Source organism: Falco biarmicus, chromosome 4, assembly GCF_023638135.1.
Source record: "Falco biarmicus isolate bFalBia1 chromosome 4, bFalBia1.pri, whole genome shotgun sequence".
NCBI classification, from domain to species: domain Eukaryota; kingdom Metazoa; phylum Chordata; class Aves; order Falconiformes; family Falconidae; genus Falco; species Falco biarmicus.
In genome coordinates, this window is record NC_079291.1 from 85,387,473 (window position 1) to 85,409,386 (window position 21,914).

Here is a 21,914-nt window from a genome sequence, read left to right on the forward strand (position 1 = left end):
GTGTCACATTTCATTACAATGGTCTACACTGAAGTAAAACCAGGGATCTCCTTTGTCTAGAAAATTACAAACTATATTTCCAGCTCCCTAATTCAACTGGTTTCCAAGAAGTCTTGGAGTCTGTACAACCTCCATCTCAAATACAACACTGGTAGAGTCCAGTTACTGACAGCTTCCCGAGACACAGCTAAACGAGCCTCCCAGGTACTCCAGAGCAATTGTTGCCTGTTTTTATACTTCATCTACAGAATTACAGTAATGCATGAAAAACTGAAGCTGAAAAGTGGTAAATAGTCTGTTGAGTGTCTGCTTGTCAGTCTACTGTGAGCACTTTTACCATGTAGGCAGCCTAGCAAATGCAGCATATTGTTATTCTAATCTACATATTACTTAAGCAAGCTGAACAATTAATCAGAGAAGAACTGCAGTCTCTGGCACCTGAAGATAAAGATGAAGAGCATAAGCAACATGCAGAAGGTGGCTACATTGTCCATCGTCTTCATCAGGACCACCAGCTGTCGACGGAGAGCGGGCATGAAACGCACCAGTTTCAGCACCCGGAGCAGGCGAAAAGTTCGTAGCACAGAGAGGCCTCCGTCTGACTGGCCGATGATCTCCCAGACACTGCAGGAACACCAGAAGGAGAACTATAAACAGCAGTACTGCACAGTAATAACTCTGAAAATTCTGAGCAGGCTGGTTTCTTACGGGATATCACACCACTTAAGCCCTAAAGGGATAATTTATGTGCCTGCTACTTTCTTGCTTCTGAAGAACACCTTCACTTCCCAGTTGTGCAGACACACGTGCTTATGCACAGCCTGTATCTGTTATAGCTGGTTTCTCAGTTCTTTAATTCCCTTGCTTTCTGTGGCTCTTCATAACACAGCATGTCTCCTGCTAGTCTGCATCACTACAATCCCTCATCACTCACAAGCCTAGCCACAAAATGCGGATCACAATTTTGTACCAAGCTAACATCCAGATGGATTTACATTTGTAGGGTGGGTTGGTTTGATCAGGCCACAGACTGGCCTTTGTTCTGGGCCTCTATTACTCCTCACTTCTCTGAATCAAAGGGATGGGCCAGCTGAAGCCAAGAGTACTATCCTGGTTTACACTTCTGTGTCTCCCTTGCCTTCTGTACCCCACATTACTGATGGTGCAGTGAACAGTACTGCTAAAAAGAACCCCAGCACTGGGAGGTGCTGCACAAGCTTCTCACACACATGCTGTGACATCCCCAGTTTAGGCTGGGACAATGTTACCCTGGGAGAGGACAGCAGAACAGTGCCCTCTCTTACCCTCCTGCTTGCCTTATTCTGGCCTAAGTTACGTGTGAATTTCGGAGCGGGAGGGCACATTGCTGGGATACGGACACACACAGTACTCCTTTCCCAGGACCAGCTATTCTGCGCTTCAGTGGAAAATTGACCACAGTGCCAGATGTGTGGCGTAAATAGACTTTGTTCTCCATCTGCCAGGTCCATTTACTTTGGACAGCCCTCTTAACAACAGGAATCCAAAAGACCAGCATAATTATAGCACATCATAGCCAGCAAGCCCTTGATTAACACGTGCCACGCCATTCCTGTTCCCCATCTTACTTACTCCCCAACTGGTCTGAGCCTTTGGCAGAAAAGCCACAGTGGAGAAAGAACTGGCACTGACCTGATGACAACTATGATCCCGTCAAAGATGTTGTATGGGTTCTTGATGTAGCCAAAGAGGCCAAAGGCAAGGAGTTTCAGGAGCATCTCCAGGGCAAACATGCTTGTGAAGACGATGTTACTGATCTCCAAGGCATTGGTCAACTCATCCGGCTATGGGGCAAAAAACCAACATGGTCAAACAGATGCACAGAGGAAATGGCTAAAGGCTGGTATGTCCCTCCTGCCCTGGGATTTGTGCTAATGATGCACAAATGCTGCATCTTCCTGTGCTCCTTCTGGAGAGCCATGGAGGCAGATAAGTATCTGAAGAGAACAGCCGATAAGCTTCATGGATAGTCCCTGGAAGTCTTACTGGAAATACACAATCCCAGCCCATTTCTGGAGCAGATGCAGAACAACTGTGCCCAATACATGGGCCGAAAGAACTAAAGCTATACAAAGGAATGAGCAGGCTTGTTCGCTGCTCCAAGGTACAATTATCCAGGTGAATGGCTAGTATGGTTGTAAGGCTTCTATTTGGACCTGCATTGGTCAGGCTGTTTTTATTATATTAACTCCATCTGAGCTTTAGGGACACTGCTATATCCAAAACAGGACTGTTGTCAATATAGCCCTATTCATACACAAACAAAGCACTTTTCTTGCAGACATCTCTTAAGAGAATTTGGAAAACAAATACCAGTCAAAGTCAGTAGGATGAATAGATTTACTTCCCTTGAGATACTTGTCTCCCTTTGGAAACTGTCTTCAAAAAAACCCAAGACGATTTTTCCTTCTGAAGTTCTGGTTGGTAACATACAGCAGATTTTGTTAAAATGACAGCAGTATGGCCCTGAGTGTCAGGATTCCCCTCAGGATCAGTGTGAGTTTCTATGAGTGTACAAGGCTGCACGCAGCTTAAATCCAATAACTTACTTTTCTATTCCTCTCCTCTATCACCAGCACCAAATTACCTTGGGCTACAGTCTTGCTTTTCAGACAGAGCCTTCCCCTCCTTGGAAGCACAGCAACGTCTGCCCAGCACGCAGGCTCCAAAACGTGGCACAGCAGGGACAGATGCAAAAGGTGGGATGGCGTTTGCTCACTTATCTACTGCCTCACACAGCAACAGGCTCTGCAATGCGCATTTCTAACGCTTAAGGCCTGTTCCTTTGCAAAAGAAAATGAGCCTTTTTCATTTCCTCAGTGTAATAATATTGTCTAGAAAAAGGTGTTATTTTCATATCTGACTCATCTCCCGACTGATAATAGCTTCCTTTACTCCCCATCCATCATTAGACAGTATGTTAAAAGTTGGCAGTCTCTTGGGCATATTGTTGCATTATTCGAGGCTCCGAAGGGAGAAGACCATTGCAATACTGTGGCACAACCACATTTAACTCCACGCTCTGCAAACCGAATCCTTGGCAATTGAAGGAGAGGCTGAAAGAGTTAACTCAAATGCAGGAGGAGCCCACACATCCCCTACTATAGGCAGGGACAGTCTGTGGGCTGCTAATGAACCATCATTTATAGGCTAAATTACTTTAGGCAATAGACTGTCTTTTGCTCAGCCATTTATCCAGGAGAAAGAGCACTAAGAGCCTCAGTCCTCATGATTATAATCCGTATACGCTAATTACTAACAGACACCAGGGGAAGGACAGTGCAATTTTTAGTTCTTCAGTCTCTAGCAAGGAGTGGCCCAGATGGCTGCAGAGTGCCTCTGAACAGCATGATCAGGGGCTGCCCTCCTCACACCTTCCTTGCCACAGGGCCAGTGATTCCTTCCCCAGCCTCTGCACTCATCCATCATATTCCCTTCCCTGATGATGCCAAAACAATCTGGGCAGAGGTCTTCCCTTTGCAATGAAAACACAGCTGATGAGAAGGGCTGCTCTAGGATGGCATCTAACCAGCTCCCCAACAGAGCCTGAGCCTGAAATAGCCCCGTGGGCTCCCAGGCGTCTGTCCTGCTGTAAGCCACAGTGGTGATGGGGACACCATGCTTGCAGCGTCCTCGAGCTATTTGTCAGGAGCAGCACACAGCTGGCACGTTTGGTCTCCCCTCAGCTGGGGTTATATAAGGGCATTCTTGACAAGAAGCAAAAGAACTTGCAAAATTCTTGCATCCCTCCAGGCAGCAGACTGAGGGCTCCTTGGGACAGGGTGTTCACAGCACGCCGAGTATGGCTCGTTAGCGTGTTGAGGCTGGAAAATTAATGACACAATCATCAGCGAGGAAGCTGCAGCTTGGGCGTCTTTGAAGGGACAGGGTTGTTCTGTAGCACTTTCTGCTGGGAAACAGAGACCTTGCCTGGTGCTGCCTATAGTACCTTGTAGTCTGCAATACAGCAGCAGCTGTTCTCCAAGTTCACCTTGCTGCTGCCAGATGTGCTGCCAAGAGTCACAATTTTATAAAAAAAAATGGGATAGCTGGTGATCATTTCAAAATCCCTAATCCTGGAGTAACACAAGTATGACAAAACAATCTCAGGAGTCATTACTAAAAAAGTCATTGTCCAGCCTGGAAATCCTAAGCCAAAAATCTTAAAAAAATCCTCAGGCAAACTAAAAGAATTTCTAAGTTGTTATTATCTGAAATTCCATGTTTTCTAAGCCAACCCCAAGATTTTTCTGTGGCCTGTTGAGCACATGGCATTGCAACCAGTTAATCTGCTGATATCATTGCCTGAATTGATTTGCCAATTCCCTTTGACAATTTGGTGCCCCTATTGCTTGCTCTCCAGCGCCGTGACTTGCTTCATAGAGGAGTTCAGAGAGTACAAGAGAAAAGCTGCAGCAATCTCTCAGGGGACGGAAGGGAGAGAGGGCACAAGGAAGAAGGAAAGGAAAGGACCAAGATGTGGCCCAGATGGGATCATCGATAGCAGTGATGAGGAGCTGATCCAGCAGATCAAGAGCACAGGGGGATGCCTGGGCAAGGTTGACGGACAGCAGGCTGATGCTGCAAAGCCAATCATGCTTTAGACAAGAAATCTTCATTATTCTTTAGTGATCATACTTGGTGCGAGGTGGAACTAATTTGATGACAAGGAGTGCTGTAACGAGAGACATTTGGAGTGCAATCCTGCAGTGACACGGAGGCAGAACCCACTGGGCAAAGACAAGGATGGATAGCTCTGCATGCTGGCTAGGCTGCTGATGTGAGCTTTTGTATTATTAGAGTGGAAGCTGAACAGCAGATGAGCCAAGCATTCAGCGATACAGCCTTCAAATGTAATTACCTTCTTTCAACACCAACCGGAGCCTAGAAAACAGCCTGCCATAGATACTTTTATGGCTTATGAAATGGTTTGTTGCTTAGAGCACAATTCATTTCCCACTTCTCTCACTCACTCCCTGATGATCAAAGATCTAGGAGGAGGGTCAAGGAAGAGACACTTGAAAGCCAGGATGGATCTGGCCATTCCTCTGGAGTCAGCCACTAGGAGACACTGTTGTTTTGTTCAAATTTAAGCCAATCTCAGAGCAGGAATTTTTCCAGAAGCCTTTTTCTTTGGGGGGGCGGGGGGGGAAGTTGATCTACTGAAAACAAAACTTTTCATGGCAAGGATTATTTTTGTCAAACTTCCTGGCTGGAATAAAATGAAGTTGCAACAAAGCTTTAAAATCACTGCAATGTCTTGTTTTGACCTTCTCAGAAAAGAAAATGTCAGGCTTTTTGCTTGAGATGTGGCTGTGTCACAAAATACAACTTCCTTTCTAGCAAGGAATGGTTAACCAACAAAGGTTGGCATCAAAATGATGCACTTCCAAGACAGTAGGTCTAAAGCGATATTGTTGGCTCTTTACCAAATACTTTTAAAACCTTAACAATACTGACAAGGGAAACTACTTGCCTACCACAGGGCTCCAAACTCCATCAGTGAAAACTTCCTTCTTCAAACAACAGTGAGAGACCATGACCCCTCATTAGCTTTGGATATCTCCACATCTTTTGCTGCTGCAATGATTGACCTTTACATTGGTCCCAGACTTCCAAGACAGGCCAGGCCAATGGCAATCAGGTGGCATTGCACGAGGCTACAGAACACTCAGGAATGCCCACAACAGATGAAATACAGGAGATGGTGGGCAATGCTGTCCTGCTGGTATGAGGGTCCAGAGTGCCAGATGTGGAGGCTGGAGTGGGAACTGCCATGCTGGAGACAGTCAGCAAAAACAAGCACAGAGAGTTGTTTAATCCACAAGTCCTAAGCAACGTTCAAAAAAGGTTCACATCTGAGAACAAATTTTATAGATTTCAGATTCAAATGAATCCTCATGCTTTGGCTGCAGGAGTAAGTTTCCCACCACCCAAGAGAAGGGCACAGACTGTATGGGATCAATTTGTAAGAGTTCAGCATCCTTGGATAAGAGTTTAAAGTAACAGTTAGCCTTGACTCCAGGCAAAATATGTCCCAGGAAAGCACAACCACCTCTGCTCACTTTGAAGGCCACATTTATGCTGAGGAATATTTCAGTGATTCAAACCCATGTTTTTATTAGGGACAAACCTCAAACGTTTCAGCAGTTCATTCTGAGTTCAGATAAACAGACAAAAAATCCTTTTCTAAATAGTTTGGGTCTGAAAGCCTTGGAAGACTAGTCTCTTTCTGAGATTCTGATACTTCTGGTTTTAGCAAGATGCAGCACAATCCCTGAGCCTTCCTGAAACTGGGAAAAATTCAGTAAGAGAGAAACTCACAATGGTCAAATTATTGATGGTGCCTACAAGCAGAGGACGAAGAACAGGAGTAGGACTTTGCAGCCTTAGATTCTTTTTATGCAACTGAATTACTGCAGTTCCTCAGAGAAGCCAGTATCTCTTTGTGCCTCTCTTTTCCTCCTGACCATCTTCTACCTTGTGTCTTTTGATTGCTGTACCCACAGCCACCTATTTTACATAGCTTAGGTCCTATAACCAGCAGGACGGCACCATGCCTTGGCTGGGGCGTGTTTTTGCGCTGATACTGAGTAGAAATAATCATTACTGCATCACATTGGAGAGAAGGGCTGTTATACACCTGGTTCTTCCTGCTGAATGAACAGGGAAGGAAGTTTCTGGAGTAAAAGACGTGCTTTGCCTCAAACCTCCCCCCTCCAAGCCCAAAGCAGCCGTTCAGCTCCTGAACAGAGAGCTGAGGCTGGCAGAGATGCAGAGGAGTGGTAAACAAATCCAGAACATTTAGTCTCATAAACATCCTTTGCACTTGTGTTGTTTTTTCTCTAGTCCTGAGCCTAAAGCTGTCAATGGGATTTTGAGCACTTGCTTACATTGGCTTTTCTGCTTTATATTTTAAAGTTCAATCTGCAAGACTGACCAGGAAGAGGAAACATAATGAACTGTCAATTTGTGCTCAGCTTCCGGGTACGCAGTTATTTTTTCTCTTCACCACATTTTTGAGAGACTGTTGTCTTCCAATTACTCCATTAAAACAGATTTCACCTGTCTGCAGTCTCTGGCATCATCCCCATTTCACAGAATTGCAGACTAAAGGGAATGCAAGAGAGAGGCAGGGAGCAGGGAAGAAGGCACTCAGACTAATTACAATGAGGTGGAAGAGGGAGGGAAAATCCAGTCACACAACTTTATTTAAATAAACCCAAACCACAGCAATGAGTGCAATACTGGATAACCTGCCCAGCAATGACTTTACTTTTTAGTATGTTCCTAGGTTGCAAAAGCATTTGCAAGCTGTGCCCAAGGACTACAGAAAGGACTGCTCCTGCTACTTCCTAACAAAGATCCAGCAACAGTGATGCGCAGAACACCACCCAGGAGGAACAGGTCTAGCTTCAAGGACCTATTCTCCCTCCAGCACTTGTGCATAGCCTGCTCCTTCCAAATACAAGCTCCTGCTTTCCAGAAGCCAGGCAGTGGTGTCAGCTGTGGTTCTGCCTGACCTATGGTAACAGGGTGCAAAGGCTCTGCTCCACCCTATTGAAAGAACACTTAATTATGGGGATTTTAAGATTCACACAGTGAGCCATAGGCAGGGTCCAGAGGGGAACGCAATAATTTCTACTTTTCCACTGAAGGCTTTTCCAAGTGGTGTCTGCATGCTGTGCAGATACACAGGTGATACCAGGACACTGGTAGCCTCAGTCATGATGCTACCAGCTGCAAAAAGGTTATAGTCCCAAAAAATCATGCAAAGGGCTACCAACTGCAATTGCAATTCTCCTGCTCTTACAGTGGAGGGGGGAAACACTGCCTCTTGACAGCTCAGCCTCACATTTCACCTTTTCATCTTGTGATGGACATCTGTGGCTGGCTCATCCAAGAGAAGAACCAGCCACCCTTCACAGTCCACCCCCGCCATGAGATCTGCAAGGTGGAAGGAAGCCCTTTGCATCTCCAGTGCACATCGACTGCAATGCATGGAGCTACACTGGAGTTAGCTTTTCCTGTACAGAGGGAGCGTAAAGTCTGCTTGCTTTACTTACTGAGCCATACAGCCTCCTACATAACTAATCTGTTTAACTGATGGATTACTGGGCTCCATATTACATTTGTACGGTTTACGTGCTACTGTGAAAGCAATCGTGAGATGAAAGCCAGTTTTCTGGGACAGATTAAAGCTATGGTTTGGGAGGGATTAGACTTTTTTAATAAGAAATATTGTTCAAAAATTGTGGAAAACAGCTTATATGAGTTTGAAGCCCTGGCACCACAGGAGGGAAGCAAATCAATGAAATTGCTAAAGAGAGCTCAAAATTACAAAATATTCTTCTTTTTCTAAAAAACTAGAACATGTACAAAATATGTGTACAATACCAATATTACGGGCAGACTCCCACTGTGCTAGGCAGTAAGCGTCAGTTTGCAACCCCAGACACATGTGCCTTCCAAATATAGGATGGAGGCTTGGATAAAGCATTGCATGGGACTGTTGGAGGCTGTGTTTAACCCATTGAGAAAGTGTGGAGATCTGTAACCCACAGCTTGTCTCCTTTCTTTCCTCTCCTTGGAGATGGCTGAATTATCCTGGTCCTCACAGCACCCAGCGGTTCCCCCCTCCCCATGCACCGCAATTCACCTGCCTCCAGAGCAATCCCCAAATCCTCTGTACTCTTACAAGCTCAAGCTTTGTATTTGAAACCCTAAGCTGCGTTTCTTGCACGCTTGCTCCTTTCAAATCTTACATCAGACACCAGTTTCTTGCCCATATCCTTCTCCTATAGCAAATTCAACAAAAGAGGAGCCTTAGTCTCCTCAGGCAGGCTCTGCTCATGGGTCAGCAGCTATAATTAACACACACATCACAGGCATTTTGCTACAGAGCAAATTTTTGCCAAAGGACGAGAAGAGATGGGCAGCACTTGCCCTCCTGGGCACAAGCTCAGACCCCTCTGAAGTCAGCCCAGCAACCAGACATGGCATGGGACAGGCTCAAACTGAAAATTCGAAATGCTTACTGGAACGTATAGAAGAATCTGTCACCTGGAGCACCCCTGAGGCTATTAATTATTTATCATATCCAAAACAATGTAATCAGCCATTTAGCATGGGAGTGGATGGTCTACATGGCATCTGGGGGCTGGTTTCTTCCCTCAGCCACAGCAGGTATTTATCACATAGGCAGGGGAACTCTGTCCTGCTGCCCTCAAACACCGCCAGCTCCCACTCCACATGTCTGGGACAAGAGCAGTCTGAACATCACGGCAGATTTCCACTGGGATGCAGAAATGATGCAGTTAGAGGGGCTTGTGTGTCCCGTCCCCCCAAGCTTTCGTGCAGCCTGTGTGGAGGCTGAGCGCTGGTGACTGCCTTACTGAAAATAATAGCACATGCCTGAAACCCCAGGAAATCAGCAGCTCAAGGCACTACAGGCAGACAGTGAATTTCACACCTGAGTAAAACCAAGAGTGTTTAGGCCCATATGCTCTGGGAGTGTCTGCAGGCTTTGTCAAAAGGCAGCCTTGGCTGGGCTGAGATGCGGAACACATTTCACACACCAGTAATGAATTGTAAGTGCGTAGCATGGCTTAACTGCAATAATAAACATGAACATCCCCTGGCCCAGAAACTGGTGAAGGAGTGAAGCTGTGACATCTCACAAGCGGGCACTCGATACTGCAGCAATTATACGCGGAAGAGACAAGTTGCCCTACACTCTGCAAGCTGTATGTTTGTTTTTATTTACAGCTGTATGTTTGTTTTTATTTACAGCTGTTTCATTCTAATGCCTCTGAAGCAATTTGGGAAAAGGTCCTCTCTGAGGGAGTTTTAAGAGCCAGAAGCTCGTAGCTGGAGCAGAGAGCCGTCAGGGAGTGTAAGGGAACGTCAGGGACTGACATCTCAGAAGACTGCTAGCAAATGTGAAGCCCACATTTTGACCTTTATTTTTCTCCCCTTTTTTGCTTGTCAAAGACCAAATAGAATAATTCTGATATTTCTAAGGTAAGTAAACAAACGACCAAACAAAAAACCCCCAAGGAATTTAAGACCTGGCTTCTTTCCTCCTCTGCATTCCCTGCCCTTAAAAAAACATGAAGAATAATGCAAGTGGGCCTTCCAGTTTCTGCATTTGAAAAGATTTCCTTTGCAAACCATTTTGATGTAGTTTATTTACTACAACATAGGATTCTTACTGTCTTAAAATCAACTTCAAACCAGTTTAGTCAACCTAGACTATGGTTCAAACCACAGAAATTGCCTTGCCTTCATATGATGTAACTTCTTTTACTAGAAAAAAATGTTTGATGGTGCTTTCCCATGCACATGAGCATAGCTGAAAGTTATTTATGCTCTGTGGCCTTGGAAAGGGACCAGGGACTTGAACCACGATGCCCCAGCTCCTAGAAGACTGCCCTGGTCACCAAGATGTTTGCTATTTTGAGGTGCCTTCTGCCCTGTGTTTAACAGCCAGACACAACAACCACTCAGAACCAAAAGCCCTTCTCAGGAGGGTTTAGCTGTCATTAATGTCTCTACTAAAAGGTGTGACTTTGTTGAGTTTGTGCTTTCTGATAAAAAAATTAAAATGTTTTGTTGAGAGATTTACAAATGGGTTCTACTTAAAAGTAGGCTGGAAACAGAAGGAAAGAGAGATCTCCTCCTTATGCCTACTGATGAATGCTCACTCTCTGGCTCTGGAATTAAAAATGGAGAATTTATTCTCTCAGTCACCTCTACTCAGGTTTTATGCCTTCCTCTAAATGGGATCCTTCATGTGGAGCGATAACAGTTTAATTGAAGATAGCCGATGGTAATTTTTCCTACTTTCAATTGACCTACTTGATCTCCTAATGCTCTGTGGAATTGCTTTTACCTCTCTGCTCTGTGGCATGAAAGTCACTGCTAATAATTACTTACCCAACTCATATGGTCAGCCAAATGCAAAATGCACTGCTCCTTTCTGGAGCTACAAATAGGCCATCAGTGGAGGAATAGAACAAGCTGCATACAAGTGTGAAAGACTTTGGCATTAAAAAAAAAAAAAAAAAGCCATTAGAGTTAATGTTATCCAGCAATGGCTATATACCAAAGTCATATACTCCCTAGGATTTTTGTGTGAATCCTTCAGGTTCACTTGGTATTGACTCCTGGCTGGGAGTGTTTTCTACAGAAGGAACCTTGGCAGCTGCACCTCTGTCTCTTGCAACAAGAGCTATGGATCAGAGAGCCTGTTCTCTGGGATAATCAACGCCGCTGTAGCTTCCTTAGGAATCTTCCCAGGCAGAGGGTCCCACATGGCACAACATATTTGCAGTATTACTTCCCCATTTCTCAGTTTCATTCAGCAAAATGCAATTTCATTTCAAGTGGCATAAATGCCAGGCTGGATTAGATCAATTGCTGTCTTCTCCACCCTCGGGAGGAAAGGACCTGGGCAATCTGAAATGCTATCAACAGTAGTGTACAAAACTAAAGCTACTATTCTTGAAAAGTAGGCCAATCAGCCGGATTATATCTTGATGGACAATCACTTGGTCTGACAGATGGCTGAAAAAATAAGCCTTAAAATGAAAAAAACCACCCAAACCCTATAACATACCCTCCCCAACAAGGCCAGAAGTGCTCACGTTTAGTTATTGAACAAGAAGTCACAGAAGGAAGGAGCCAACTCTCCAGATAACAATCAAGGATGAATGCCTCCAGCAATACACCAAGAGCACTGTAATCTCACCTGGGGAGAGATGCTCCAGAGCAGACTCTGAACTGGTCATCCCTGTTGGCACTAATACACTGATTAGTTTCATTGAAAAAAGAAGAAAAATGGAAATATGCCTGAACTGAGGACAGTGAATACCTAATCATTCCTCCAGTGCTGCGTGCAAGCAAGGAAGTGCCTGTTCAGATTAAGCTTGGTGCCAAGAAGAGCCACAATCACCCCTTCAGTCTCAGCGATGCTGCAGCATCACACGGGAGTATGCAGGACAGGTGGTACCTGTACAGGAATACCAAGGACACGTGTCCCCACTGTACCAGGAGATACCTCTGGCAACTTCCCAATATTTCAGCAAAGGACCTGTTACTTGTACCCCTTCCCTCTTAAGGAGCTGTTAAATATGAGCAGGCTTCTCTCCACGAGCAGACTGCCATCCCACCCCGCATGGGCTTAGTTCCTTTAAAAGCCTCTGGCGAAAATCCAGGGAAATTATACAGACTGAATCATTCCCATCCATATGCTAGTGGAGTCCTTCAAAGAACCAGCAGATCTGTGAGGCGTGACATCTCTTAGCAAGGCCTGTGTTGACTCTCATCCAATATATTTGGCTTATCCCTTGCCATAAAAAAATTACACTCACACAAGGAATTACAGTCACACAGTTCTTGCCCATTGCAAAACTGTCTGTTCTTGACCACTATCTGTGCTGAAGTCAACAACAAATGGTCAAAAATCATCAGTCTAATGCCTGAAATCATCCTTACTTTGCTGGCTAATCACAAAGCATGCATTTAAAAAAACCACAATACATCATTCATACTGATTTTTTTCTTTCCCCCCCCCCTTTTTTTTTTGATATTTAGGCTGAAAATATCATACCATTTCATATGGCTGTATTTCATACCATTAACTAGAAATAAGAGCTAGGGTCTATCTTTTGCTTTTAGATGTAAACTGAGTCACAGGATTTCAAGAGCTGAAAAATTTAAGAAAACACATACAATAACGTGAGACATGCTATAAAAGGATACAGACAAAGAACATGGAAATATGCTGCAGCTTCTTTCAGACAAAAATGAACACAGAGGCCCTGCCTCAAGGAGTTTACGCAAGAAATTAAGGTTAATTGTTGATTTTCTTTGCTAAAATCTTACAGTCACACTACAATTGCATATTTCCGACTGTGCACAGCAGTTACAGGATGCCCATCACAGGTGGCTCTGACCACGTCCATTAAAGGTGGCAAGAACATGAACATCGAGAGAATAAAGAACAGTTTCCACACTCTTTAATTGTACTGCAAGAGGCACCTTTAGCAATGATTACAAGATCTTTATCCACATCCAAGCAACAGGCTCACTCTCTGATAACAGAGAAATCAAAGACTTTTGGGTTGTCATTAGTAGGCAAACTCAATAGAAGTTGTTTACCTCACCCAAGCTAATGGGACTGGAAATATTTAATCAAAAAATGGACATACTCTGTCTATTACTGCCAAGATGATTCAGAAGAGGCCACTTAAATCTATTTTGTCAAACCATTACTCATCCCTTGCTAATAGACCTTTTTGGAGAGTCCCTTTGAAAAATGCACATTCGTGATCTGCGGGCTTGTATACTGGTATTAGGAGATGAGGCACATCAAGAAAACATGATAGTAACTGCTGATGGGAAGAACAAGATGGAGAAGATGTTTAGTCTATATCTGACAAAGACCTTGACTTAGTCATCTTTTAAGCCCGAGAAAGCTGAAGTGACCTCATGGGGAAATAAGTTCAAGGAGAGAATAATTCTTTAGAAAAATTTGAGCAATCTACTGTAATTGACTTCTGAGCACTAAGTGGAAGAAGGGAAGATGGAAGATTAAGAGAGCTTTTCTGAGGTTCGAGGATCTTGGGGTAGAAGAAGAAAACAAAAATGTTGGATGGACATCAGAGAAAATTTGGTGGTGCATCTTACAGAACAGTGGGTTGCTGCCCACCCGAGCCTTCATTTCATTCTGGGGTCACCGAGGGAAGATTCAGTGTCTACAATAAGATGTCAAATGTCAGACTCCCAAGTTCTTTTCCTAAACTAATGTCTAGTCTCTCATGTGGTCCTAAACGCCTATTAGACATTTGGGCACCAGCAGTTCTTTGTGGGCTTCCCTTCGGGAAGTGCAGAGACTTTCATAACCAAGGATGTTCACGTTCTGAGGTTGTCTTAAAAGACATGAAACCACTTATGACCCTGATACAGGAAAAGTTGATCCTGCCTTAGAGCAAGAGGATGGACTTGGTGAGTTGAGCTCAATCAACTGTGATTTTTGTGACACCGGACTCAAAAGATCCCTTGGGTTCTTAGGATCCAAGCCACTGCTACATCTTATCACCTTTTTCATAAGCTGATGATGCTCAGGGACATCCCTGTGAGAACAACACAGCTGGGGGAACCTCCAGCCCTTTTGTGCTCTAGGACTGCGCTTGGTACAGACTCTGCTTTGATACAGTTTCTCTGCATCTTCCAGAAATACTCATGAAAAGCTTAAGATTCAAAAGCTTCATCAGCATGGAAATGATTATCTGCAAATCCACATCTGTAATACAGGCAGTGACTCCTCTCTGCTCTGCGTCAAATATAGGCTAGGAGCCAGGAGAACAAATTCAGGGGAAATCCACCTTTTCTCCCCTCTAGCAAACCTAAAGCAACCCAAGAAATTGTTACAACTTATTTTTGTCCCTGAGAACACAATGCTGCCAACAGCCCAGGGTGCTCTAGCCTGCAGCCAAAGCAGGCAGATGGGAACTTCAGAGCTGCCACGCTGTTCTTGCAAGTGAATTATTGATATGTTCTTCTTAGCCATGAGCATCAGACTAAAGTGGCAATTAAAACCATCCACAATGATCAAAAAGAAAAAGCAAAGATAGATAGGTACAAAACCAGATTGAATCTGTATTTGCCAGCAGCCTGCAGCATGTACTGTTATGACCGGCAAGGAAGGCTTCTGGGTCCTGATCCTTCAGGAGCATCTTTAATAACAGTCTGCATCAGAGCGGGCGGACAGTGGTGAGCAACGTCATTTCTGCTGGAGACCAGGGAATGAGCTGCTCCTGGGAGGTCACTGCCCCATTTTAGCTTCTGAGTGTGCGCAATACAGGCATTAAAACTCAGAAATGTAAAAATAACAACTGCAATCACCGTCTTCCCTCTTGCTCCCTGAGACAACAGCGATTTGTTTTGCTAAGGCAAGAAAGGACAAAAGAGGTCAGAAAGGAACAAACTACACGACAGAGCTGACCTTCAGCAGTCGCATCACTTGGACATTGCACAAAGTGAAAGCTTGGAATTACTGAATGTGAACACAAACCAGCAGGAGAGCTCAGCAACCCTTGCTCCTCCTCACATCAGCTGATTGTATCTTACAGACAGCTATTGGATTTTCACCTGGCAGAATTCCTCGATTTCAGTGGAACTGCCACTGAGTTTGGAGATGGCCCAGTGTTTCCACATCTTCACCTTCTTGACAAAAATACCCAATGAAATGAAATTATATTCAACTACCACTAATATTCAGAGAACAAAATTCACAGAAAATAACTGTGCTGGTTTTGCAATATTTCTCTCATACTTATTTCTAATATTGGCAGAAGAACACAAAAGTCTGGAAAACAGGACTTAAAAATGAGGAGGTGACTTCCCATTACATTTTTCTCATTCCCCTTGCATGAAATATGCCTCACCCCCAAGCATGCCCTGGATTTTCAGTATGTTTCTATTGTTACGAGAACAAATGATTCAGAAAAAAGTTTAGTCATTCTGATTTTACATAATGAAACAAAATCACCGCTAAAATAATGAAATTCAGTTATATTAGCCCTAATAACAGTAGTGCTAATTAAAATTATTGTAATTCACTACTACTAGGAGGCTGCAGTGCCAAGCTGCAGCAGATGTAGGACTGTTGAACACCTGAGAGTAAAGATTCTCCCCAAACTGGTAGAATGGATTTATTTGGTTTTGGAGGTTGTTAGTTCAGCCTTGGTGCGTTGGGCAAAGGGGACTGTTATGCTAACACTAATTACACCGCTAACGGCAACAATAATAACACCTCTCAAATCATCAGCACTGATGCCATGAATGCCAAAGTGATGCAATTCTGTGCTGCTGTCATTTCAAGGGGAGCTGCAAGGTAGAGAAAAGCAAAGGTCAAAGAGGCAGCACACTCCTCCTGATTTACCATCTTGCAGCAATTCCTCTACAGAAGTTGCCTGGTTTGGGTGAAGGGCCAGGTAGCCCTTTCCCTTCCTCCTCCTGCATGACGCCAGGCTGTGCCCGGCCCTTGTGCTCTGCGCAAGCCATGCTGTGCTCTGTGCTGCCTGGCCACGATGCCCCCACCCTGATCCTGTGCTGTGTGCAGGAACCATGTCAGGAGAAACCCTCCAGGCATAGGAGATGAGCTCTGGCTCACCTCACTGCCTGCTCCTCCATGACAGCACCGGGGCAGTGCCCGACCATACCGCAGACCTACTGAATTACACGGCTCTGCCAACCCATTGCCCACCTCACGCATTCACCTGGGGAAAATCTGTCACACAGCGACAGCTCAGACAAACAAACCAACCAGGATTTAATTTGCAACCTGCCTTCATGCCACATTCAAATTTTCCTCCTGGCAGCTTTTCACATCCCTGCCATGGCTCTGACTAGCAGAGGTGATGCTGCTCTTGCAGCAAGAGCCACGAGGAAGAGGCACGCAGGAAGAGTTGCTCCAATGCTCAGCACTAACCAGAGCTCACCGCTGTGCCAGCCGCACCAGGGCTTTGATCCAGCTCACTGCCCTGGGAGCTGGGCCAACCACCCCCTGCTGAAGAGGCAACCCCAAGAATAAGCCAAACTGATCCATAGCCTCCAAACAGCTATGTCAGTGCTCATACGAAACAGGCAACACAAGGTTTTATTTGTAGCAAGTGGGAGTGAAAGAGAATTTAGATGCAATCTCCAGCGTAGTGGCTTTAATAAACTACTAAAACTAAAACAACCACGTGCAACCAGTGAGCCCCTGAGAAAGCAACTGAGCTCGCAAATGTTTCTACCCTGATGGAAATCCTCCTCATGGGTTCCCAAAATGGACAGATTACAGGGAAAGCTGTCAAATTATTGTATTTCTTAGTTCCCAAATGTGCCAAGGGGTGGGATACACTGTGGATCTCAAGCAATTATTTACTAAATATCAGGACTTGCTCAAATACTTTTGCTTGAGAAGGTCGTGAGTGTTTCCATGGCAATGAGCTATTGCCTTGGTGACCATGGACCTGGACTGGTGCTGCTAAACCACTTCGACCTCTGGACTTCTGAGCACAGCAAGGAGTTCCCTCCTTTGCTGTCTAATGATGGGTTTTTTTATTTCTGAGTTCATCGCTGTCTAAAAGTTGCCTTAGGTGGTTGTGCTAGAGATGGAAAAGCATGAATTACTACAGAGAAGCATCCTCTGTTCATGCCTGTCTCTCTGCTACTGAACCCAGAATTAACTTTTCTATCAGTCAGGTGCAAACCAACGCTAGGTTCAATCCTGGCTACTCCCAAGCAGTGCTGACCCTCAATCTATCAACTAGAAAATTAAGCAGAGGCAGCACAGGATTTCATTAGCCCAGACATCAAAAGTACATTAATCTATATGCATTTAAATCTTTTAAGAGAGGTCAAACTGAGAGACAGTTATGTTAACAAGGAGAAGAAACGAGCTTGCACATTACAAAGCTGCTTTGCACATAAACAGGTATCCTCCTAGGCAAGGAATTTACCTAGATTTCTGTGGAAGAGTAAAAATGCGTGTCTCCCTCCAAACAATCTTCAGATAAACTTTGTGCTATCATTAAAGCTTTATCCTGGGCTCATATAGCAGAAAATTGTTTCATCTCTGCCTCTGAGAACTTCCACTGCTTTTCTTCCCAAATTTATTGTTGAGATACGCACTCCTTTCAAACGACTGGCAGTCCAAAACCTGATCGAAATGAACCATTACATTAGGTTCTTTTTAAATTTGCACAAACCCTACACTCTGCAACTCCAGAGTGGTTTCTATGGAAATGCTAAAAAAAAAGGAATGGCACCTTCTGGGTGCCAAATTTGGCATAGCAAAAGCTTGGGTGAGCAGCAAATGCTGGGTGAGAGGAGTGTGAGGAGTGAATTAGAGGCCCAGAATACGAGTGCTTACTCGGAGCCACAGATAACAGGGGTAAGTTACTGGTTTGGCTGACAGGCGTTAACCAAACTGACAGCTGCATTGAGTATCATGCAGAGTTTAATTAACTGCAGGCAATGGGGCATTAAGACAGCAGACAACAGCCTGCCCGATTTCCTTATGGTTTGAACGTGATAGGGAGAGGGAGGGACGTGAGCATTTGCAAGGCAGAAGTGATCCTCACGCATTAAGAGGTTTCTCAGAAGAGCACTGGAGCTGCGTTTGGCTGCCTCTCAGAGCAGCTCTATCTCCTTAATCTGCAAAACTGGGCAGAGGAGTCCAAATCTTGCAACTTCCTACATAGTCTATTTTAGAATCTTAGAAACAAAAACAACACACAACAGGAAGGATGCCATTACTAGAAATATGTCTGAACTCTCCCACACCCCAGCCCCATCAATCTTGATGGCTTCACCGTTTGCATCATTAAGACAGAACTTTCACATCGCATCCCATCAGGATGGTCCTGCTGGATCAGAGCTCTGGCCTGCCCCGGGTGCCCACCTCCCTCAACACCCATGCTAGGTCCCAGCTTGGCTCTGCTCCGCTTTTCCCAGGCACTGAGTCAGACACAGGAAGGCCCATAGGCATCGCTGAAATGTCACACCTTGTGTTGACACAACTACCTTAAGCCACACAGAGCTCCAACCTGAGTGCAGTGACCCCTGGAGAGACACAGCCATGAGCCCTAAGGCTCTAACAAGACCACCTATACCAAGTACACTATTCCCAAGTACATTTGATACTTTTCAGGCTGAAGTTCTATTTAAACAAAGGTCAGAAGCTGTTTTGTCTTGTTTAAGCAAATCTCCATGAAAATCAACCAACCAGGCCTTCAAACCATACACACGCAGGAGTAAGAAAGCTCACAGAAACAGCACAAATGTGGCAAGAGGGACCAAACGGCACAGTCTGCTCTTGCTCTGGGTAAGGGAGGCAGAGTATCTCTTCCTTCAGCCATGGTAATCAGGACATCTGTTTTTAAGTGAACATGCAATAAATGGTATGGAGCATTGTCTGCCTCCTGGTGAGCGGTCACCCCTGGGATTTGAACATATGGCTGCATCAAGTCTGGCTAGTGCCAGCCTGATTCTTAAACTATTAAACCATCCCCTCAGGCTCTGTATCCTGTACTTTCTGTGTATATTGTACAAGGGAAAAGAATTTGATTTGGGGTTTTGAGAATTTCAAACAAGGATATACAATTAGAAAAGTATTTGCTTCAGATGATGATAAATAACCCTGGACTGGAGAACCTCAGAAAATATCTGTTCTTCACTCACAAAAGTCTTCTGCAGTGCTGTTTTACATGCTTTCCCGAGAGCCCAAACTTGTTAACCTTCATTTCACTGCATGTTTTCAGAGGAGTGACAGCTGCAGCCATAAAAACAGCATTCAGATTTCACGCTATAGTTAAAAAAATCAAATATGTATGAAACCCTCTGCTATTACACGCCGACTAGCAAGGGGAAAGAAAGGAGTGGGAGGAAACCCATATCATTAAATCATTTCTGAAATACAAAAGGACTGCTGCAAGTTCAGGTAGGAAACATCCCCTCCACTGTTAGGTGCAGGGTCTGTCTGCTGGTCTCAGCCTACCTGTCACAGGTTAAACTTAGTCTCATGAACAGGGAGAATCTGTGCATGAGAAAGTAAGGAGCAGAGGCATGTCCTCAGCTATCAAACTCCCCACACTACAGCAAGGGAGTGATACCTGCTACTTTGGGAGTTATCTGCATACGCTGATACTCTGGCATGAGAAGGAAGGGATGTAAATAACATAGTTCCAGCCTGAACCTTAGGAGACCTCAGCGGCACCCTGAAGAAAGGATACAGCTAGGGAAAGAAGAGCAAGGAACAAATAGAGGAATGGGAATGCTTTTTCGGCTATCTTTGAGAAGTGTTTTGGTGGGCTGTGTTGTCCTCAGAGAAGTGGAGAGCCATCCCCTCACTCACCTCTGGCTCTAGGGGATTCCAGAGGCATTTGCAGCTCCCAATAGTCCTCAGCATAAACTGGGATTTCTGGCATTTAATCTCCCTGCGCTTCCACACTCTACAGTTCAGTCCCTTGTACTTTGGCACACATATCAGCTGATACCTGCCAGCACTCCAACGTACCATATTAGTAATTCTGCTTTAAAGACATTCAAGATGCTGATCTCTTTATTTTGGCAGCTTCAACAGACCTTAGCACAAGCGAGAGATCTTCTGCAATATGGCCCCCATAACACAGGCCATTTGCAAGGAGACAATTGCCCAGCAACCCACGCTGCTTTCACACTCTAGAGCTGAAACTAATTTACACAAATGACTTTAAACTGTTTGCACTCCCAGGCAGCAGTGACCAGGGATGAACAGGAATGCTGACAGGGTTGACGTTTTGCCTCTGAACTCTTCACGAACAAAAGGAAAACTCTGATTCTCTCCCATATCGAGCAGCACCTTGTGGTTTGATTTATTTCCTCTTATTGATCAGATTTGGGGCAAGTTGGAGCTGTAAAGTTTCTGCTTAGACTTCGGATAGCTCTGAGAGCAAGGCACTCCCTGGGGAACAAAAAGCCATGGCTTTGTTCCCCCAGTCCCATCACTAAACTCCAGGTAGAGCTCCTAGAAGCAGCCAGCACACTCTGGCTTCATAAACCACCTCAATCCAAACTAACTTTAAAGCATAGACAAGTCCATGTATAGTCATGCCAAGAGTCAGAGAACCACAGGATCCGTCTGTCTGCAGCAAAGTCAATTCCCTTTGGAGTATACAAAACAAATAAAACTCTTCTCTTTCTGCTGCTTTCTTCAGGGGCACTATAGGAAGAAGTTTGGGATTTGTCTGTGTGTGGAACAAGGACAGGACAGGCAGAGAGGAGGTATTCATTTGTAGAGGCTTTAGGCAGGAGAGCGAACTACCAAGAAATGCCTTCATTGGGGGAAAGAAGGCAAGCAGTCTTCCTGCCCCATCCTCCTTGGTGGCAGACTCCCTGCTCTAGCAAGCTTTACCACTGATGCTACAAGGCCTGCGCACAAAGTGTTTTTCCCAAATTGGGAGTCAGGCTGTCTTTAAGGCTGTAAACCAGACAGAGCAAACAAAAATAGAGCTTTAAAAGAATGTATGCAGGCATGCCAAATCTCCTTCATTTTTGAGTAAGAGTCTCACTCCTTTCAGATGCAAGCTTTCTCCCCCACCTCTCAAAACCATTTATAAAAAAGCATCCTGATCTTGTAACAAAAGATCCAGAAGGAGGTTTCAAGGAGACATTTAAAGCTTCATTCATAATTCTGGAAAATCTCACTGTCCCAGATGGAGAACCCTGGCTAAAACCTGAGGAAAATTCATGACTTGGGTTGACAGCAGCAGTAAACATATCTGTTTCTTTCCTTGCAGTGGTTCTTCTCCTCTGGTGTAAGGAGCTAGATTTCTGCCGTGAGCATCTTTAATCCTCTGCCTGCTGATGGGGACAGCTGGCTCTGCCTCTCAGCTCCAAGGTACCCAGAGAAGGCTGGTGTACAGGCCACCTGAGCAATACCACTGAATCTCCACGCAGAGCTTTCAGACTAAGTTGCTGTCATTTCACATGTAGCGCCAGATACTAACTCCACTTTGCTCTCAGGTGTGGCATGACTGTCTTTGCTACACCTTCCTACCGTTTTCTCAGTTAAATCTATTTTTAAGCCTTTCTGTATTTTCCAGGTCTAAAGAGAAAGCAATCACTCACGGGGGGGGTGTGTGTGGTGGTGTGTGTGTGTGTGAGAAATACACAGAAGTGTTAAGTTAAACATGACTATTTCCTTTGCCTCCTAACAGTTGAGAACCACCAAGCTATAGGCACCATTAGTCCATAGCACAGCACCATCATGTACCACCCTCCCCATCCTCTTATCTGCATATCCCCTTGTGTTAGACTCCTGTTGCATTTGGTTTGAATTT

The 21,914-nt window shown here is 44.8% G+C and overlaps 1 protein-coding gene across 1 annotated transcript in view; it reads right to left on the bottom strand.

Moving 5' to 3' along the window:
* CACNA1H (calcium voltage-gated channel subunit alpha1 H) overlaps positions 1-21,914 on the bottom strand; it is a 254,598-nt gene that overhangs the window by 54,604 nt on the left and 178,080 nt on the right. Inside the window, exons 11-12 of the mRNA XM_056337895.1 lie at positions 1,672-1,823; positions 439-624 (exon numbers count right to left, since the gene is read on the bottom strand). Of these exons, the coding sequence (XP_056193870.1) occupies positions 439-624; positions 1,672-1,823 (338 nt within the window). The remainder of the gene's footprint in view (positions 1-438; positions 625-1,671; positions 1,824-21,914) is intronic.